Source organism: Diadema antillarum, unplaced genomic scaffold (assembly GCF_040938485.1).
Source record: "Diadema antillarum isolate AM-2024a unplaced genomic scaffold, OU_Dant_1.0 scf00000003, whole genome shotgun sequence".
Taxonomy (NCBI): domain Eukaryota; kingdom Metazoa; phylum Echinodermata; class Echinoidea; order Diadematoida; family Diadematidae; genus Diadema; species Diadema antillarum.
Genome location: NW_027270892.1, coordinates 3507758 through 3525567, shown reverse-complemented (window position 1 = coordinate 3525567; position 17810 = coordinate 3507758). Strand labels below are relative to the sequence as shown.

Sequence of the window (17810 nt, the reverse complement as noted above, 5' to 3'; positions counted from 1 at the left end):
CAGCTTATGGATAGAACATTAACACTAAAGTCTCATTTTAGCAGAGCCTTTTAAACCAGATACACGGCCACAACGTCCAGGCTATCTTTTTTTTTTACTCTCCCTGTTAGATGGTTCTCCCAGTATGTTGCTCGGACATTGTTGCCGTGATGTTTGCCAAATTCTACCCTAGCCAGCAGCTGGGATAATTACCCCGGGCTGACATTACCTCAACCCTTCTGTGGAGATACTCTTTTAGTAACGTTCTGATGATAAACTTAACACGCATGCGCAGAAGTCAAGACAGAAAGACACACCCGTGCAGATCGCGTGCATAGATTGTAACCATGCCCCCTTTGCCTATGAATGGGTACGTTGTTATGGAAACCTACCCAAAGAAGGGTTTTGGTTTGTGTCTGTTAAGACGGTTCCCCTTACTCTCTCCTTCAGTTTTATTGCCCGAGGGGAGGAATTTTGTTCTCCAAAAGTTGTCCCAACATTGTTGGAGTAAAGTCTGTTAAAACAGGGTTTGAAATAACTTGAGGTTATAGTTATCAACTGATCATATAGACTGCTAACTTTTGAGTGCAGCTACATAGGGCTAAACTACAAGCTTATCATCGAAGATTAAGACTTTGAGCTAATCTTTCAGTTTAGGAACGTTGTATAAACATAACTAGTGATATAATTAAGCAGAGGCAAAATTTTTGAAAAGTCACCTAGACTCCAGAATTTCCCCCCTGAGACTTTTCATATAATACTGCAACATCTCCTGAGTGCAGTTGGGAGGTCTTGGATAAAATTTGCTGAGCATGAAAGGGGTATCCATTGATTACTCCTTTTGTGGTGCAAAGTGCAAATAGACATACATCCACAATCTCTATGGTAGTTAGTTTACCACTCACACACACTTGCAAACTGTGAAATATTTCATGCACATGACCTCGGCCATCAGTGGTCCTTTTATGGTCATCTGTAGGGGCTACTAATGTAGGGGCTACTAAGCTGGCCAAACTCCTAAAAGTAGATACAGTTTTAATGCTGGAGCAAAATTACCTTTCCGGCTGGCCCTTGGAACTTGCTGCAAAACCAATGAGTATTTCACATGTTTGATTTCAAAGTGTGTACACGTGCAGGTACAATGTATGGGATGAGGCAGGCACAACAGTATTGAATAATTTGGTGAAGCAAAGCTCAGCCAGAACAAAAGATCTGATAGACAAGACATTATAGCCCTGACAAACGAAAATGTGACTTGAAGTTACGAGAGGGGTAGTGCATGTATGGCAAGCAGATTTGCAGAAAACTGGATTACGGTAAATCACTCTACCACTTCATCCAAGCATTACTGTACAGACAGTTGCATGTAACACTCTTTGGTAACAGAGAGATGACTATTTGTGTATCGTTGCAGGCCGTTATTTAATGTGTGCGGGATGGAGGGGAGTCTCAATAATAGAGAGCATTTGGTGAAAAAAAAAAGCCACAGCCCAGCCTTAAACGATGCCACCCCAAAATAATCCACCAATCACTTGATTATATTGCGCAATACTCATTTGTCCCAGATCATGATTTGTGACTCCCAGGTGGTAAAAAGGAAGGCATAGATACATTGTAATTCCTCCACATCCAACTTTTTCTTTACACTCTAGTGGTCAATCAGAGGAGAGAAATTAGAAGAGCAATCAAGCAATCTACATTTTCTCTTTTATTATGTTAGCATACTTGAGTCACATAGATTGGCAGAGCAAGAAGCAGTGATTCAGACATAATAACTGGGGGCAAATATAAAGAGAAAGCGTTTTAGAGGCACAAATCCAATCATGGAACCACAAAAGTATAGAGCGAATGTAATGTCTCGGTAACTGGGATAATAAAATCGAAGAGATCTGCGCCGTACACCAGTCAGACATTTTCAATTATGCTATCAAGCAACTTTGTAAAGGCAATTAAAGAAGTCTGGCAGTGGGATTAATATGTCCAACAACATGGTAAGGGGTCCTGACGTTAAAGATAGGATCGCAGTGTTGTACTAATGTATATCCTAGTTTAAAGCTCATTCAAATGCCGTGCAACCCCTAGGAGGAATGCTGTCTCTATTCTTCTTTGCTGTATTCATAAAAGATTTCGGCAGGAGAGATAAGGTTCCAGCAGGGCCTATGGCTAAAGTGGCCCGCAAACTGTGCCAGGCATTCCAGCAAGTATGATCATGGTAGACCATTAAAAGCATGACTGCGAGTAACCTCTCCTTGAATGAAGGTGCTGTGATTGATTGACCAATTGATAACATTTAATCCCACATTCATGTAGATCAGAATGTATGAAATAACAGAAAATGATGGTTTATACTCACAATACAAAATGTGCAGAGTGGGATGGCAGAGAGTACATTGAAGCATGGCATGGCTCATACTGGGCTGCTGTACCAATATAGTGTTGGAGGGGAGGGGAAAAATTTGCCTAGCCCATGAATCAGATGCAATGACATGGATATGGATATAGAGGCTTGAGAAAGACCAGACAAAGCTGAAGTTGCAGAACAGTACAAGGGGGAAAATTAACAATAGCAGATAGTTCTCGGCTTTAAAAGTCCATGTGTGTCCACTCTCTCCGTATGTAAGAGGTCAGGATATGCATAGCAGGGGATATTTTACCAGTAAGATCAGCTCATGTTTTTATCTCAATTACAAGTTCCAAATTGCTCCGCCTGAAAATGAAGTTTAGAAGTCAAGGAACTGTTTATGATATGTTGGTTCAATACAAGCAATGCTTGGTGGAAGACTGCATAAAATGATTTCTTTTGTTTTTGACACATTCGGGATCCTTACACTTGGTACCATAAGTCTGTGATGGAAGAAGCCTGTGATGGAAGTATTCACCTACATGCCCAAATCATGTACACAAACTACATTAAAAATAACAACAAAAGTGTGCATTGACTCACATGCAACAAGTTGCTACATAGAAATAGTTACTGTAAAAGTGGATGTTTTCGTGCAAGAAATTTTTCGTGCTCGGCCAGGTATAAGATGAGTTTCGCAAGTGTTTAATTCCATAGATTAAAGCATCCACTACTGGAACATATGGCAAGCTACATGTCTAATATTCACATGCTTTTATTTTCACGCTAGTTTCTGGTTGCGCGAAAAGTGCAAAAATTTCAACACCACAAAAAATGTCCACTTTTACATTATGTACTAAATCAATCTAGACTGCAGTCTAATGTGTTTGAAGGCCACCAGATTTTGTTAAGTGTGTTTTAAAAGCACATTTCCGAAGAACTATGAATGGACTGTAGTAGTCTTCCCACTCTCATTTTGAAAGTGTCTGTTTGTTTGTTTGTTATGGTCGTTTACATTTTTCTATGATATCTCAGTTTAATAGATATCTGTACTGCCGTGCCTTCATGGAGTTTAAGTGTAGGTGTTTTTGTCTTGGGAAACAGTTACAGTATGTATGTTGAAATGGCCATTTTGCATGTTAACCCAATGGGGACAGTTTAATTTTGATACAACACGCATTTCCCATAGATGCTTGCCCGAGTATACTCGGGACTTGTCCTCAACGGGTTAACTTTCTAAATCGCAGATGTGCCCAGATTCTGTGACTCTGATCAGGACAAACCTACTTCCAAATGCCACAATGATATTTCTTCACATAGTATTTAAGGTAACACTGTCTGATGAAACCAGAAAAATTATCGTACTTGCTCACAGATTTTATTAGTGCATTCATCCAAAGCATTTAGATCCATCTTTTTCCTTTTTAATTTATCTGTTCGGGATTATTGGTTTTAATGGTTAAATTTCCTCGTCTAAGTTTGTCACAATCTTCTCTTTGCCTCCTGTTTCGTTATGTCTTTTTTTTATCACTCCATCTCTCCTCATTTTTCCTCCCTTGCAAATTTCATTGATTGTTTTCCCCATAGAATTCTCCCCCTGAAGAAGTCAATTGGCAATGCAATCAAAGTCCAATGAATCTCCCCAAGGAGCGACTATTTGTCTGTAATTGTATCATTGCATCAGCACCCGCACCTTCACAAGCGATTTTCTTCCCATTTGTGCCAGCCCTGTCAATTGTACAACGTCCACTTAATTCTAACTAAAGTCATTGTTAATCTGCCACTGTTCAGGACCTGCAACTAAGCCATGGGTGGCAGAGAATTGGCAGGGAGGGGAGGGTTCCAATAGACATTGCCTGTGTGTGAGATGGTGGCTACAAAATCAACATGATTCAAGTCACACTGCATGCTATCAGAATACTTCTCTTCCCCCACCCTTGTGGTCGAATGTAATTGCTCACCTATTATGTGCGTCTGGAATGCTGCCCTTTTTTTAGCCTGGACATTGTTGCAGCCTGCATAATGGAGGAGTAAAACATTCGTCTAGATTGGCTCTACCAATTTCATTTTATTGGTTACCAGTCAATTTAGATTGTTTATCTAGGGCAAGGGATTAATTTTGAGGGGAGCAGTAATATCCCTGAAGTGGAATTTCTTGTCATTCCTATTTGGATAGCGAAGAGTGAAGAGTCTTACATAAGGTGAAAGACTGAGCCCATTTCTTTCTTCCACAAAGCTTTTTTGACAGTTTTTCCTCTTCCTGTCTTTCCTACTTCTACACATGATGATTTCAATATGATGAGTCCAATTGCTCTGTGAGCAACAAAATGGAGCCACGAATCAATGGTCAACGTATTAATGGAGTTAACATTGCATCTGCTTTCCAAGATGATAGAAGTGGTTCAGAGCTGAGTGTTTTGTTGAATCCAGCTAGACATTCAGTAAGTGTCTTATTCTGGTGAACACACCTGATTCCTCTAGTTACCAATTGCCCTGTCATCCCATCATATTTTGTAGCAACAGTCATCTTGTGGCCGATACCAAAGAAGTTTAACTGTCAATTTACTTTCCAAAGGACATCGTTAACATGAATGCCCTTTGGAGTTTATCACCTGTTGTCATGAAACATGCAATTCACTCCAGGTTTTTAATAGTTGTCGTGCTTTGTTTTGTTCTCAAATCCAGGAAACTTTGTCATGAACACTTTGGAGGAGGTAGAAGAAGCAGTCAAAGACCACCGTTTTGGCCGCAATGGATTTGAGAAGGCCCCCGACTGGAACACCCAAAGTGGTCTGGACTATCTTGACTCCCAGTTCTAAATGGCTCATTATGCAAGACAGGATGAAAGTGCCCAAACTTTCAGTTCTGCAGCCAATTACTGAGATTGGCCTGGACTACCTGAACTACCAGTACTAAGACTTATCATCAGGACTGAACTGTCCTGTCAAAATCCCCAGTTCTGAGGGTGATTGCCATGACAGTCTAACACTACTGTGATTGCAAGATCACAGTGTAATCACCGAGAGATTCATGGATTTCCTGGACCACTAATTCTGAGTTTGATTACTGAAATTGTCTGAGACCTCGTCAACTGCCAGCTCTGCAACTCATCTGCACAATTGGACAAGATAGCTTGAAATATTAGTTCTGAAACTTATCACCTGAACAGCCCTAGCCTGCCTGGACTACTAGCTTTGAGATTAATCACTCGCTATGATTGGACAAGGCTGCCTGAACTACCATCCCTCTGATTTTAATCACTAAGATTGCACAGAATGGACAAGACTGCCTAGATAGACCACCAGCTCTCTGAGGTTGATCATCAAGATTGGACAACTCTTGCCTAGACTGCCAGTCCTTAATTGCTGACCAACAGGAAAGACCGCCTAAACTACCAACTCTGTATGGCTGATCATCAAGATTGAAGCAGACTTGCCTAGACTACCAACTCTCTGAGGCTGAGCGTCAAGATTGGACAAGACTGCCTAGACCACCAGCTCTCTGAGGTTCATCATCAAGATTGGACAAGACTGTTTGGACTATCAGCTCTTTGAGATTGATTACCAAGATTGGACAAAACTGCTTGGACCATTAACTTTCTGCGGCTGATCACCAAGATTGGCCAAGACTACCTATACTACCAGCCCTCTTTTGCTGACCACCAGTGTTGGGACAAGACCACCTAGACTACCAACTCTGCAAGGCTGATCTTCAAGATCGAACAGACTTGCCTGGACTACCAACTCTCTGAGGCTGAGTGTAAGACTGCCTAGACCACCAGCTCTCTGAGGCTCATCATCAAGATTTGGCAAGACTGTGTGGACTATCAACTCTCCAAGGCTAATCACCAATATTGGACAAGACTGCCTAGACCACCATCTTTCTGAGGCTCATCACCAAGGTTGGATAGGACTTGCCTAGACTACCAACTCCTAGAGATTGATTACCAATATGGGACAAGACTGCCTGAACCACTAACTCTCTGAAGCTGATCACCAAGATTGGACAGGACTGCCTATACTACCAGCCTGCCGAGAATACCAACTCTGCAAGGCTGATCATCAAGATTGGACATGACTGCCTGGACTACCAGCCCTTTGGTTTATTACTAAGATTGGACAAGACTGCTTGGACTACCAATTCTCTGAGGCTGATCGCCAAGATTGGACAAGACTTGCCTAGACTACCAACTCTCTGAGGCTGATCACCAAGATTGGACAAGACTGCTTGGACCATTAACTCCCTGCAGCTGATCACCAAGATTGTACAAGACTTGCCTAGACTACCAACTCTCCGAGGCTGATCACCAAGATTGGACAAGACTTGCCTAGACTACCAACTCTCTGAGGCTGATCACCAAGATTGGACAAGACTGCCTAGACTACCAACTCTGCAAGGCTGATCATCAAGATTGGAAAAGACTTGACTAGACTACCAGCTCTATGAGATTGATTACCCAGATTGGACATGACTGCCCAGGCTACCATATCTGAGATTGATCACCAAGACAAGGCGAGACTGCCTGGACAACTAGCTGGTAATCTGCTCACCAGGATTGGACAAGATGACTTACTTTGACCACCAGACCTGTGGCTGGTCACCTGAATTGGCCCAGACTACACCTTGACTCATTTTCTTTTTGATTGCCAAGATTGGACAGTACTTCCATGACCAACTGGTCTGAGGCTGATTCTCGAGACTGTATAAGACCGTATATGCTACCAGCTCTCGAGCTGAGCCGCAGGACAGGCTTTGACTACCTTGACCATTACTCACTAGGCTGATCTCAAGGACTAGTCTGAACTACACAAACTCCAATTCAGAGGCTGATTTTTGTGTCCCTTGGATCAGGGTAAATATATCAGATGCAAGTTGTGTGCTATGCTTTGTGTGTGTGTGTGTGTGTGTGTGTGTGTGTGTGTGTGTGTGTGTGTGTGTGTGTGTTTATGCGCTTTCTGTGTATTCTTATATTTTATTTCATCATTTGGAGAGCTTTCCGTTATTCAGTATCAGCTTCACGCTGTCTTTTGAGTGTAACTGATAGGTCTATAGAGACTTTAGTATTCAGAGTCAATGAAGCAATTAGGCCTAACTCTATAAAGTTATTCAAAATGAATAATACTATACAGTATGTCATTGTGTCTTGTCAAATCCCTTTTGACCATTGTTTGTATTCAGAACGTTAAGAGACAATATTCTGATGCAGATTCCTTGCAAGGATTTCTTTGCTAGGAACTTGTTGCTCCCGGAGTAATGGGCATTCAACATGTAGCCAGAATATGCCGTCAACAGATCGAGAGGGAATTGAAGTTATGCTGGAAATATTTTGCAGATAAATATTGCTCATTGTATATTTGTGATGCTCTATAACATTAAAAGAAAACCCCCCAAAAATTGTTAGTGAGAAAGGAGGGAAATGGGATGCAAGGAGTTCTAGAGAAAAGAAGACAGAAGAGGGGTCTCTGCAATTCATGATCAGGGGCGGATCCAGGAATTACGTAAAGAGGGGGTGCCTTTACAAAATTGAAGGGGTGTGCACGCACTTCCCCCCCCCCCCCATTTTTTCTTTTTATTTCTTTTGTTTCAAAGAAAAGAAAGGGGGAGCGCACTTGGGGCCCGTTTCATAAACCTTGTTATCAGTGACAACTGCCACATTTCTATCACAAATTTTCTCTCAGCCAATCAGATGCAAGGATTTCAGTAGCTTGTCACATCTATGACAATTTGTCACTGATGACAAGTTTCATAAAACTTGTTATCAGTGACAACTGCCACATTTCTATGACAAATTTTCTCTCAGCCAATCAGATGCAAGGATTTCAGTAGCTTGTCACATCTATGACAACTTGTCACTGATGACAAGTTTTATGAAATGGGCCCCTGGTGTGCTCCGCCTGGATCTGCCACTGATGATAGTTACATCAATCCGTTTTAGAGTAGGGAGCTTTAGATTTTCATGATGCGGATGTTCAAAGGAAAATATACTGTTTTGCGCATGCGCAAATTTGCCTATAAAAGTCAACCTTGCATTGTCTGAGTGTGCATAGTTGGCTCTGGGACATTTTTGTGTCTGCTTAAATTCACACTGCAGAGTGCTACTTGACGCAATGATCCTATGGGGGTGCCATTTTACCTTGTATAGGCTGTGCCCTTGCATAATCTAAAGCTACTTTTCAACACGACCCAGGGAGAGAGGAGGACGGCCAAAGCAACCGATGTAGTAAGCGTCCGTGACGTAAATCTAAAGTTCCCTACTGTAAACTCTTGGCACTAATGGCTTTACCCGTCGTGATGATCATGAATGCATGGATGTGTACTTTGGTCTAGTTTATTCCTTTAGTAATAAGTAAGGCTCAGTAATAGTTCATTGTTCTGAAAAGTTACATGTATTCAAGGAAGTTACTGCCAGTGTTATCCCTCTAAATTGACTGACATCAGATGGCAATGTTCAGTTGAAGTTAGAAAACAGCTTGATCTTTGAGTTGCAGATAGGCCTCAACAACAAGTCCATATATTTGGAATATTTTGCATGCATGTAAACATGTATGTCTGCTGTGCTCCTGAAAACCATTCTTTCTCTTCCAGCATGATCATGTGAGGCAAAATTAAGTTCTGCCCAGACATTTTTCCATCATTTTCTCACTCTGAGTCCAATTCAGATTTTCTTCTCCATTTTATTTTCTGTTGTTCGCCATTATTTGCAGTGATATTGCTGTGGTTGAGCAGTGTGTTTAAAATGATGGTAAAACCCTTAACAAAATGCAAATTGCAATGCAGGCTGTATAGAATATCTCAAGCTACCTACTATTTAGTCCCACATAGGGTTATTTAATGCGGGGTAAATGTAGGTGTACATCACAACATGGTAATTCATGTATTCTCACCAATGCTGTGTACTCTGTTGGGCTGTTCAAAGTCATCATCCTCCCTTTACAAAGAAATCTAAATAACTTTAATTCTTTAATTCAAAATGCTAGCAAAATCAGGCATTAAGACAGAGTCACTTTCAAACAGAATTCCAAGAAGAGAGAGAGCACTGAAATTGCAATCCATGCTGCCGCTGTTTCTCTTGTTGTATAATTTCAATATGTAGAATACCAGTGTTTGCATCCTATGGTATTCCAGTGTAAGGCTGCGTTCATATAGAAGTGTACTATTCGGGTATTCAGGGCTCGTTTTCGAGGGCACGCGAATAGCTTGAATCGAACGATACGATTTCCTAACACTGGTTCACATAAGAGGGCTCTATTCGAAAGTACCAAATAGCTGCGAATAGTATAGCATAGTGGGAATCGAGCTTGTTCGATTTTCTTGCAGCGTATACCGTCTCTCGTTTATGAAATAATGACAATATTGGTCTGGATTTGCCCTTTAGCAAAAATAAGCATATAGACTGACATTCTGATGCAGATTAGAAATTGTTAATAAGATTTGCTGGGATGTAGGAGGAAGAAATCCTCACTGCATAGGATGGTGAGTTGACGGTGCGGGTGATGGTGTACTGGGTGCCCGAATAGGGAATACCGAATAGTGAATACCGAATAGCGAATACCGTATACTTCTATGTAAACGCAGCCTTATGCCATTTCAAGGGAGGATTTTTTTTTTCTATTCTAAGCTGCGTAGTTTGCTATCCCATCATGTTTCAGTCCTGCTTCTCTCTCTTGAAAGTTTATCAGAGCTTTGTAATGCTGCGTTTGTGCTACGAGAGTCTCGTTGATTGTATATGCATACATTTGCATATCTCTTTCTTTTCTACCGCTTGCTAATACTGTCAAGTACTTGTACATGAAATGCACATATTTGGGGCCTCTCTTGCATGTGTTAAATCTTGCCACTATCATTGTTTCTTGTCCTCACAGTATTGTAGAATACTCCAAAAAAACGGGTCATACATGTAAGTGTGTTCATTTCGTTTCAAAATTCACGTTGAAACACCTTGGCATGAGCTTAATATTCAGAGGTTTTTAATTTTTTTTTTTTCGTGTGTGTTCATCACTAAAAAGAGCCAAGTCTTTGAAAAAAAGAAACACTAAAGGACTGTTTTGATGGCTTTTTGTCTCTACACATGAGGCAGTTTGAAAGAAAAAATAAAAAAATGATAAATCCCTGGCAAATGTTCTATACTACCAGTCCATATTCAAATAATGCTATTTTGCTAAATTGTACTTGAGGAATGCATTTAAATATACTTTTAAAAATCTATTTATTTGTTTTGTTTGTTTTTTTGCTCTTACTATTTTATAGTTGAATGTATCATGAGATTGTTTGGAGACCAAACTTCAAGGTGCACATACATTATCAGAGGCAAAGACACTCTTCAAGACCAAAAACAGCCTTCTGCTTCAAAGTTATTGACATTTTGATATATATATGTACATATATATATTTTTTTTTTTTTTTTCAGAATTAGTCCTTCATATTCTTCACATGATGATATCAGGATAATGTCATGAAGTTATTCACAACCCTGTCATAATTGAGCTGCAACCTTCCTTTGATCTCATCAATTGGTGTAAAGTGAACTGGTATTCAAACACAAAATTTAATCCGCAAGATATTTGTTGTAATATCGCTTTAGAAACAAATCAGCCACGTGATTGAAAGCACTTGCCGTAAAAATCGATGCCCACTGATCAAATGGGTTAACTGCCAAACAAAGCACATAAATGTCATTATCCCGGCTTTTAATGGCTTTTGATTTCTAGTCATTATGCCTGTATCTATTTATGGAAAGGCGTGTCTGGAAATAGATGCCAATTGCATTCCTTAAGAAGCTTAAATCCTTTAATATGTAAATGAGGGATGAGATGTTGGGTTAGCGAGGAATCGGCTGTACGAATTTCTTGGCTCTTACTCATTTTTTTCCCCGAAGAAACGTCACCTTAATTTTTTTTTTTTCTTCATGGAGAGTGAAATCTTTGCAACTTCGATATCTTGATACTTCATTATCACCTTTGACCTTCTGCCTTTCACCTTTTCCATTTCCTATCATCCGCATTATATGTTAGTCTTGCAGTTAGGGATCGTTAGACAGTAGGAACAGGAGACACACTTCACTAAGCACAAGACTTGGTCCTCAAGATGCCTTTCCCTCCCAGGAGACCGGTCCACTTGGGGGATTTAACAAAAAAAAACCATTGCCCTACTACCTAGTCGTCTGGAATAAAATCAATAGGGCTGTACTTTTCACCTCATACACTTGTGAAGGTGTAACAGTCTGATGTCTGTGAAAGCATTCTCACCTGTTGTCAAAATATACATCTTTTTCTTTCTTTTATTTTCTTGGGGGGGAGGGATTGTGTAGGGGCTTCTTTTGCCCAGACAAATCCCTATTCATCATATACATCTTCAATTTGGAGTCTGTTTCACAAACACCAGTGCCATTATGCCAATATGGTGACCTTTGTCTTGCTGCAAACACGAGGTTTAGTTTTCCGTTGTCATGGCATGAGACAGATAGTGTCTTTTTTCTTCAAGAATGTCATATCATCATAAGAAAGCAGAAAACTTTACAGCTGTTTGTAGCAGACTGCAATTGGCACCTGATAATTCAATCTTTTCTTAGAGGAAATTAACCCGTTGAGGACGAGTGTCTATGGGAAATGCGTGTTGTAGCAAAATCAGTCCGTCCTCAAAGAGTCAAAATACTGTTTATCTGTGTAATTATGGACAGGAAGTTTCAGAACAGACTCCCTGAGTAGAAATTGTGCAAAATTTGTTAAAAATTATACTACCAAGTGTACGCCATTGTGAACGATACTGGCCTTGTGCACTCAAAAGGAAATTCAAGGGGAATGAAATGCAGGGAAAAGTCCCATCCGTGGTTGTGAACAGGATAAAGCATGACTTTTCTATGGAAGGGCTTTCTTGTAACAAAAAGATGCACAGAAGGTGGTGGAACATTAGTTACGTTTTTCATTTCTTTTTCTTTCTTGACATAACTCATAAGCGGTTAAGTGAGAAGACCCCTCAGATCATATACCCATTTCCTTTGCACTATGAGAACTGTGGTTTCATGGTGTAGATTTTATTAGTCTTCTCGCAAGTCATGCTGAAAAGTTCGTATCAACAGATTATAGAAATTTCCCAGTCTCGTAAACAAAACAGATAATTCCTTAAATTGCTTTGTGGTATATAGTTTATATCTTTCGACTCCATTCTACCAAATTGTTTTCAACATTTTTGGCCCTTTTGTACCTTTGGTTTCATTGTCATATTTTCATGCTTAAGTTGACAGCAGTCTTTAACCCATTGAGGACGGTTTGATTTTGCTACAACACACATTTCCCATAGATGCCTGTCCGAGTATACTCGTCCTTAACGGGTTAAAGAATCCTGAAATACACATTGTATGTCAGGAGAGTCTTCCCACAGGGAACTACACTGTATGTTTGAGTGGTGGTAATTCAGCACAAATGAGACATTACCTGTGTAAGTGCGGTATTGAAGGTAACTACTGATTGTGTGTTCATGCGCAGTGTTCTGCCGGGACCTCTCATGAGAGTGTTTTCTCGTAGCATTAATGTAATACTCGTAAGAGTGACAAAGTACAGGACTGAGTCAGAAGTTTCTTAAAATTGGCATCAATCATTGTTAGTGCTACTACACATAGTAATTCATTCTGGCTAGAGCATTGTTCTGTCATGTGAGGGCGACTGCACTTCTTGAAGCAGCCTCTTTTGCTGTGAGAGTAATGCAAGGGGAATGTGATGACATAGGCCTACACATGGTTAGGTCATTCATGTTTAGTGTATGTGAATAAGTATGAGTGTGCACAAGTATACATTTGTAAGTATTAGTGAGTGTATGTGTATGGGGGGGGGGGGGGGAGGGGGAGGGGAGGAGGGGAGGGGAGGAAGGGAGGGGAGTGGGTACCGGGGTGGGATTCATATTCCAAGGGCCAAGTTAGGAGGATGTGATGTCTGACTTTGGATACATGGGCGGCCACACTGCAGTTCACACTCACAAAGAGACAATCATTTCTGGTGCTGCACACAGACTGAGCTGAACATCAACAAGGATTTTTTCCGCCAGGTGCAGATTAATAATGTCACGCCCAGTGGACAAAGGCCCACTTGTGCTGCACACGTATCACTTCGCATTCACAAAAGGGAACCGAGGCCCCCCAAAGCCAGCCTCTTTTCTTCCCTTAATCTGCCCTTACTCTAATCATCTACGATTGTTGGCGTCAAATGAAGATGGCAAATGGTAGAAGACAGAGCATCTTAATTTTCAGCATGTCTGGGATCGGCTCTTCCATTTGAGCTTTCATTGACTTTCTATTTTCTTTTTTTTTGTCTTTACTGCAGAACAAACATTTTGTCTTCAAGTGTTGTCCCTCTATTGATCCCCAAATGCCAGATTAGTCGGAGAGAAAGCGTAACATCCATCCCCTTGTTGCTAGACGTCTTTACACATGTAGATTGGCTCTGAGTCATTTGTAGATGCCGTGTGTGCGGAAATGAAACTGGAGCAATCAATAGCATTGTTATGACAGCACAGGATTAAGAAGGAGTTACCGATTTATGCTTCTGTTGGCTCAGAGAATACCTCTCCAATGAAAGTTTCCTCGGGCTACTTTCTTAGATCCCTTTTGTTTATCCTTTGTGGTCAGATAGAGTGTCTTATGATGAACTAGTTCCAGTTGGTCAGGATGACCGTTCATGCCATTACACTGCTCTCAGGTGGCATTTTCAGAGTGACCACCTTCCTCCTTTTGAATTGATGGTCAGCTTGACTGCTGAATGCAAACTTGTCCTGAAATAAAGAGTAGATGCATTGATGAACTCGTGGGGAAAAAATATCCATAAAATATGTTCCGTGTCACTCTTTTTTTTTTTAAATGGAGCATTCCAGTCATTGATGCTGTTCATAAATGTTGCATTTGGCAAGTCTGTTCTCGGATAGATTTCTGTATAATTCTTTCAATTGCAAGCATCTCACACTTGCATTTCAAAAAGGGGGAGGAGCATTTGCATATGAAGGAGTACAGTGTATGAGCCGAAAGTTCAATAACACCTGCCCCCTTCTGATTTCACGTTTGACCATCTCCCTGTTTCGCAACTTTGTTTTTCCATCTAACCCCAGCATGATATCATTTTCAGATTTTCGTTCCTTTTTGTCACTTATAAGGGGGGGGGGGGGGTGTGCCGTCAGGGAGACAAGGGCAGTTCTCCAGTATAGTAATATTGTTTTAATGCTTTTCGTTCCGCTTTTGGCCGTAATTTTTGACCAATTCCACCTGAGTAAACTTCTTAGTGCTAAGCCCCTCTTGGCAGTGCTGCCCGCAAAGACCTGGGGGGTCCATAAGTCAGGGGTCATTTGTCGAGAAGTAAAACAAATAGTATGTCACCCAGCCGACGGCAGGGGTACAAGCAGCCAAAGTCATGGCATTGTGGGTGGAATTGTAAGAAGTTACACGACTGCTTTTTTTGAAACCGCCACCGGTCTCATCCAATTTACTGGGTGTGAACCAGCCGAAAATATACAGTTAGTCTGTCGAGTGGGACTCGCTGCTTCCACTTCTGTCGCAGATTATGCCGCCACCTACAGGTACCCGTCATGTTACCCCCTCATTTGGGAAGCGCCATTCCGGGCGCCATGACAACGAAATGTGTTCGCTGAGATGGTGGCTCGTTGGGTCTCGCGCTAACATTCAGGTTGTGGTATCTTGTGAAGGAGGGGATTCGTACAACTTTGCATCTTCAGATGAAGAAGAGACACTGGAAAAGCACACTGGACAGAGTGAGAGAGAATGTGCTGAAAGTTGTTCTAGTCACGCCAATGTTCTTCACCGACATTCACTTTATGCTTTTATTCTCTTTTTGTCTTGTTTTCTTAAGAATCTGTCTGGCAGTCTAGGGTGAGACTCGTAGCAATTCTCCCTGTGAACCAAGTTTTTATGGAACTTGAAAGAAAAAGATGGGGATCATTCACAGGGCAGCTCATAGTGTATAGTAACAATCAATTTTGGGGTCATCTTGCCTGTCTGCCTTCTAAAACTTGCTGAGGCACACCTTATCAGACTCACAGGCAGAAGAAAAGCTGAGAAATCGTTTTCTGCCCCATTACCAGTCCAGGATGTGAAGTTCTGACAGAGATGTTTTCAATGCAAGGTTTGAACTGGAGATCCAATTTTGTTCAGAGATGTCTTATGGCAGATTTACTACTGTATTCTCCTTTTAGAGCTGTTATGCCGTAACATTTGACGTGTTTATGGAGACATTTGGCCTATTGAAATACATCATCTCCATGTTTTACAAGCCAGATTGAAATGTTTTAAAAGACCAGCACATTCTTGAATTCAGACACAGTAAAAAAAAAAATATCTAAAAAAAGAGTGTACTGAAATATCAGCAGGGCTTATTCTCAAGCATATGTGGAAAACATGAACTGCCGAATCAGGAGAAATTGATAAATTCTTCCTATGTCAACTAGACACTCCACGGTTCATAGAGGTCGGTCAGGTAGCACTGTGCCTCGGAAATGGAGCACATACTGTTTAGGACAACAGTCAGTGTGTAACATTCACTGGTTCCGTGAACAGATTGCAAACATGATAACTCCACGATGCATTGAATGTTAAACAGCTCATGTGCCGTACTCAACCCCACCTCCCCACCCGATCAAATAAAAGACGAAAGATGAATACTATTGTTTGGACCTCATAGAGAGTCATGTCATACTTCTGTATGTATTAACAGCTGAGTAAACCCCCAATTTCATTTTAATTGATGTGAGTCATCTTTTTTTCTCAGTCGTCTGTCGTGACGGATTTGGTCGTGTACAGTTCCAGGGAACCCTTAACTATTTAAAGAAGAGATTTGTGCCATTTTCAAACAGTGGCTGTAAATGGGCGTCTAAATGAAATGCATGGTTGGCAGAGCCCCTCTCATTAAACTTCAGCCATGCGCGACTCTTCCATTTCAAGTTCACCCATACATGTGTGCCACCGAGAATACAAATTTACCTCATGTGGGCTGATGGCAAGATTGTGCATGTTTGTGGAGTAAATATGATTTCAATTTGCCATGTACCCCTCCTCCCCCCCCCCCCCATCTCCTCTTCAGCAGTGCCCCGCCTTCCCTGGCAGTCTGGAGAGTCTACCAACTCTTCCCATCAAATTCCCTTCTGTTAAAGAAGAAGTTTTTTTATGGAAGAGTGTTTGTGATGTGTCAGTTGTGACCCTCACCATGCAGACCTGCTAAAGTCACTGCAATGTTGATTTCCTAGCATTGGTCTTTGAACTTTCCTTCAGAATCTGTGGTTTCCTGAGATATATACTTGTTCCAATTTATTTTGAAAACTCACCACAGAAATGGTGAGAAAGCCATCGACCAAATCAAGTATAGTTTTGTGAAAATTGGCTGTAGATAAAGTCAGTAAACTTTATTCAGTTCAGCATAGAGCATGTCCATTACATTTACCACTTGGTATAGGTCAGATCAAAATCTTGTAGTAATATGCTGCTTTAAAATAGAAGAACTTATAATTTCAAAACATTTCATTTCAATTCAATTCGATTAAACTCAACTCAATGCAATTCAATCAAATTCAATTCCATTCAATTCAATTCAATTCAATTCAATTCAATTCAATTCAAGTCAATTCAATTCAAGTCAGTTCAATTCAATTCGATTCAATTCAATTCAATTCAATTCAATTCATGATCAACTCAATTTATTCACCATAATTTCAGGACGCACAAAAACATGTAAATGATTTTCTGTCCAAAGCAAACCGAAGACTTATCCAATACATGAACAAGCTCAAAATAGTATTTTATGACGTACACTATCATTTCAGTTGAGTGCTTAGGCTGTTATGATTGCTTTCTTCATTGTTATTGAATAGAATTTTTATTTGATTGGATCTCATAAAAAACAAACCTCCCAACTGGTTCTGGCTGTGCTTTTGTTTCCCTTTTCATCTTTGAAGAATGCTTGCAACTATAAAATCTCTGTACGTGAGGAAGAGGTGTGCGAGTGGGAGTGGCAGTCAGAATGGGAATATTGTCAGTGTCACGCAGAAGGAGGTGAATGGAACCAGTGTCTCGGGAGATGAAATCTACTGATCAAGGCGCTTATAAAAGCAGGTTTATGCAAGAAATATCTAACAGATTGATCAAAATACAGTTTCTAGACCTTACCCCTGACCATCCCCCCCCCCAAAAAAAAAAAAAAAAAAAATGCTATCACCATTATGCGGGAGACTGCTGTGTGCTCCTTTGTTAAAGTGGAACTTATGTTTTATTTCATGAGATTTGCATCAGACTTTGTGTTATGATTCATATACCAGTGTATGTTTCTGTGGGGAAAGATTCATCATCAACAACAACAAATTAATTTTTGAGTGAAGAATTTACTGGACCTTTCCATTAATGCACTGCGGTAAAAGGTCTGATATTATTCTGTAGGCTGCTGAGTTGCTCTCACTCGCTCTCCTTCTCGCCCTTTCCACGCTCTTCCCCTCTTACACCCCCCCCCCT

General features: G+C 40.8%; 1 protein-coding gene across 1 annotated transcript in view; it reads left to right on the top strand.

Moving 5' to 3' along the window:
• The window catches only part of LOC139736030 (pirin-like), a 74238-nt gene extending 66452 nt beyond the window's left edge, over positions 1-7786 (top strand). Inside the window, exon 5 of the mRNA XM_071646811.1 lies at positions 5006-7786. Coding sequence (XP_071502912.1) covers positions 5006-5139 — 134 coding nt within the window. The 3' untranslated portion in view covers positions 5140-7786. The remainder of the gene's footprint in view (positions 1-5005) is intronic.
• The last annotated feature ends 10024 nt before the right edge of the window (positions 7787-17810 follow it).